At 49.9% G+C, this 4617-nt stretch overlaps 1 protein-coding gene across 1 annotated transcript; it reads left to right on the forward strand.

The window, feature by feature from the left end:
• Nucleotides 1-2364: 2364 nt before the first annotated feature.
• Nucleotides 2365-2925, forward strand: LOC112721396 (uncharacterized). The gene has a single exon (XM_025772463.1). It carries the CDS (start codon nt 2365-2367, stop codon nt 2923-2925), a length of 561 nt encoding a protein of 186 aa, XP_025628248.1.
• The last annotated feature ends 1692 nt before the right edge of the window (nt 2926-4617 follow it).

The raw sequence follows: 4617 nt of genomic DNA on the forward strand, positions 1-4617 counted from the left end.
ATGATTCGAATTACTATGAACGTAAGAATATATAGGTAATTCGAAACAACTTGTTTCGATATATATATGTAGAATTCGAATCTTATTAATTCGAATTACTAGGTTATTTTGTGTTTTAACATAATTCGAAACAACTTGTTTCGAATTATAACTTAAGAATTCGAGTTTAGTTAGTTCGAATTACTATGTTAGGTTGTGATAAATCGAAACAACTTGTTTCGAATTATATATATATAGCACGAACCAGGGCTATATATATATGCTGTGAACTCATGATGCTGTGAACAAAGTGGGGAGATGGCTAGTGAGGAGAGTTTCCTAGTGTTGGTACATTATAGAGGGTCGATTAAGAGAAAAACTCGATCCGGCGTGAAGTTCACTGATAAGGATCCACTATGTATTATCGTGACGCCAACAACCACCTACGATGCTCTTGTTAGCTGTGTGCTGGATAAGCTTGGTCTCGAAGGAGTTAAAAGGGTCAAGAAGTTTTTCTACCGCATTCCAACAGCGGTGCTCCATGACACCGTGAAGTTTGATTGTTCCACAATCGGCAGTAACGAGGACTTGCAGGTTATGTTTCTTTGTCGTAGGCAGTATCCCGAGGTAAGGACACCGGAGTTGTTGGCTAAGTTGGTTGATGTGGTATCTAGCTCGGGTGGTTCAAACCGGAATGCGAATACTATAGCCGCAGTTGCCGGGTCGAGCTCGAGACCTGCTGTTGCTTCGTCCTCTGCTCCTGTGTATGAGCCACCGATGCAGCCTGTTGCGTCCCCTTCGTTTGCCGTAGATCTGGGCGGGAATGTTGGAGATGAGGTTCGGCATGGGGAACATATTCCCACCGAGGAGCATTGTCCCACACCGGCTGGTGTTGGTGATGGTTTGTTTGAGGATCCAGATGACGATGACGTGGAGCCGGATTTGATCGCTGATGAAAGCGGCGATGATGTTGGAACTACTGTTCCGAGAAGGGCTACAGGTGGATCTAGTTCTGGCACACAGCAGTATCCACCCCATTTTTCCTCGTTGGACCTGGATGCTATGCGGCAGGATGAAAATGCTCTGCTGCCCTCAGGATTTGGCGGTAGAGATACCGAGGGGTCTGCCGGTGTGAACGAGTTTCAGGTTGGCCAACAATTTCAGGATAAAGATGAGGCGCTGTTCAATGTGAAGACGTACAGTATCCGCCGAGGGGTCCAGTACAAGGTCGTTGAGTCTGACTATCGGAGGTATGTGGGAAAGTGTTCTGAGTTTGGGAATGGGTGCACATGGCTCATTCGGATGAGTCTCCGACAGCGGAAGGGTATCTGGGAAGTGAAGCGATACAACGGTCCGCATACATGTCTCGCCAGCTCCATCTCCAGCGACCATAGGAGTCTGGACTACCATGTGATATCCACCTTCATTATGCCGATGGTTAGGGCTGATGCAGCTGTGAACATCAAGGTCCTTCAAAATGCCACGGCCGCACAATTTGGGTTCAGGCCAACGTACAGGAGGGTATGGATGGCGAAGCAGAAGGCCGTTGCCGTCATATATGGGGACTGGGACGAGTCGTACAACGAGCTGCCAAGGTGGGTTTTAGGAGTTCAGCTGACGATGCCTGGCACTGTAGCCGTCCTCAGGACTTGCCCTGTTCGAGTTGGGGGACAGGTTGACGAGTCTCAAGTTTATTTTCATAGGCTGTTCTGGACTTTCCCCCCTTGTATCCAGGCATTCCGTCATTGCAAGCCTCTGGTGAGTATTGATGGGACCCATCTATATGGGAAATATGGGGGAACACTGCTAGTCGCCATTGCACAGGACGGAAACTCGAACATCCTCCCCGTGGCATTTGCACTAGTCGAGGGTGAGAATGCTGAGTCATGGTCTTTCTTTCTTTCCCACCTCCGTGAGCACGTGACACCTCAGCCGGGTCTGTTAGTTATTTCAGATAGGCATAATGGCATCAAGGCAGCACTCGAGGCTCCGGATGGGGGATGGCTACCCCCAGCTGCGTACCGGGCGTTCTGCATTCGACACGTTGCATCGAACTTTGCATTGACGTTCAAGGGAAAAGATGCGCGGAGGCTTCTTGTTAACGCCGCATATGCGAAGACTGAAGTGGAGTTCGACTACTGGTTTGACATTCTGCGCTCTGAGAATCCGGCAATGTGTGACTGGGCGAACCGAATCGAGTATTCGTTGTGGACACAGTACTGTGATGCGGGTCGGAGATTCGGGCACATGACAACCAATATTTCTGAATGTGTCAACTCAATCCTGAAGGGGGTAAGAAACCTCCCTGTTTGCTCGCTGGTGAAGGCCACATAGGGAAGGCTAGCTGAGCTATTTGTCCGTAAGGGAAGGGAGGCCGAGGCTCAGATGGGTACTGGACAACAATTCAGTCAATACCTAGTAAAGTGTATCGAGGCCAACCTGAAGACAGCCAGGTGCTTCACGGTGACTGTTTACGACAGGGATAACTCGGAATACACCGTTGCTGAGACGACTCCGACAGGTTCATTCTCCCTTGGTACGTACAGGGTCTCGTTAGGTTCTAAGACTTGTGATTGTGGATACTTCCAAGCACTTCATTTTCCCTGTCCACACGCACTGGCATGTTGTGCTTATTCACGACTTACATGGCAGCCCCACGTCCACGAGGTCTATCGCCTGAGTTCCGTTTTTGGTGTCTATCAGATGGGATTTACACCTCCCATTCCAGAGGGTTTCTGGCCACCTTATGCAGGGCCAACCGTTATACCGGATCCGAATATGAGGCGTGCGAGGGAGGGTCGTCCTAGATCCACAAGAATCCGCACCAACATGGATGAAGCAGATCCGAACCGGCCAAAGAGATGTGGCCTCTGCAGGCAGCCAGGTCACACCAGGCGTAGTTGTCCACAAGGCGCAGGCCCCAGCGGACCTGCTGGAAATCAATAGGAGATTTCTTAATGTATTAGCACTTGTCTTCTATGTAAGTTAGCAACCATTGTGCTCCTTTGTACTAAGTTGTTTCCTATTAGTAATGAAACTTGTTATTCGGACCAAATTTTTCTGCTGACTATGTTTTAAGTGATTGAAATTAGTTTCTAAAACAAACAACATTACCGCGAGGGATGAATCATAATGAATAACATAACATGAAACTATATACCATAACAGAAAAGTGGAATACATCATAGTAAATGACATAACAAAACAACAAAGTACATACCATAACATCAAATAACATAACTACAACGTACATACCATAACAATGATAACCAACCAATAAGGTAGACAATATAAATATAACAACATGACATACACCACTATCCATAAATCATCTAAATAGGTGCGATCCAGTGCCGCAACGGCGTGGCACCCGTGTCCGGAAACTCCTCCGTATAAGTGGCTCCTCATCCTCAATAGACTCGTCGCTGTCATCCGGAACTGGCTGTCTCGGGGTCACACGCGCAGCATGCACGGGTCTAGATGATGACGGGCCGGCAACTGAATGTGACCCAATAGTCTGGGCAGATGGTGGGGTCCCTCCCATGGCAAAAGGATGCGGGGGAGCTATCGTGGCAGGCTCGTTCAGATCTACATCCAGGGGTGCCTGTGTCCCTGTCGTCTGAACCCGTCCGGCTGCAGCCTCATCCTCCTGCATGATAGTCCGGATATCATCAAGGAAATGCGGTCCACCAAACTCGGCCACAATGCCATCACTAGCAAGCAAGTCTCCAAACATCGAGCTCGGACTCACCCATGGAGTACTCTCCTGGAGGGTATGATCATCACCGGGAACACCTACGAAGTAATCTCCAAGACCTCCACCACCAAGCCCAGCATCAGTGTGAGTCGTCGGATCTCCCATGCCAGATCCACGCGACCCACCCTCATGCCCGCCCCGATGGGCCCTATCAACCCCCGCAACATCACCTCCCATAGGCATCTGGGCACCCTCTCTAGCAGCACCCACTCTCCTCCTGCCTCCACGACCACGAACTCTCCCGCCACCCCTAACTGGGGGTTCGACGTCATCCATAGCAAGATCCGCCCCGATCCACTCCCGCTGGCTACGACGTGTCCCAACTCGAGCTCTCCGCTCAATACGACGTCTGTCGGGAACGTCCTCGACCCGGTCCATATCTGGAAGTCGACCAGCACCCCTCTGCGTAGCCTCATCTGGAATAGGAATACCTCTCGGATCCCCCAATAACATCTCCGGCGACAGAAACCTCTTTCCGTGCTGATACCACCATGTCAAGAAATCGTGTGACGGACCGGGATCGGGGACGATGTCAAACTGTAGAATGTGCTCCGCACGCTCCTGCCAGTGATCGTGCCAGTCAGCGTACTGTGCCGGGAACCAACGGTCACCTCCTCTCCCATCCTTCGACATCAAGAAGTCGATGTTCAAGGCGGGAGACGGTATGGGCTGAACGCCACCAAACTGAGGTAAAACTCTATCAACCTGATGCCACTCCACAACCGCAAAGTAAATCAGGGACGTCCTGCAGCGCCATAACATCGTATGCCGAGGCTCCAAGACCTCCGGATGTACAACCTGGATGACGTCTAGTGCGCTATAAGGCATCCATATGAACTGGAAAAATAAAATTTAAAAGGGTTGGACAATATAAACTGAAA

Source organism: Arachis hypogaea, chromosome 11 (genome assembly GCF_003086295.3).
Source record: "Arachis hypogaea cultivar Tifrunner chromosome 11, arahy.Tifrunner.gnm2.J5K5, whole genome shotgun sequence".
Taxonomy (NCBI): domain Eukaryota; kingdom Viridiplantae; phylum Streptophyta; class Magnoliopsida; order Fabales; family Fabaceae; genus Arachis; species Arachis hypogaea.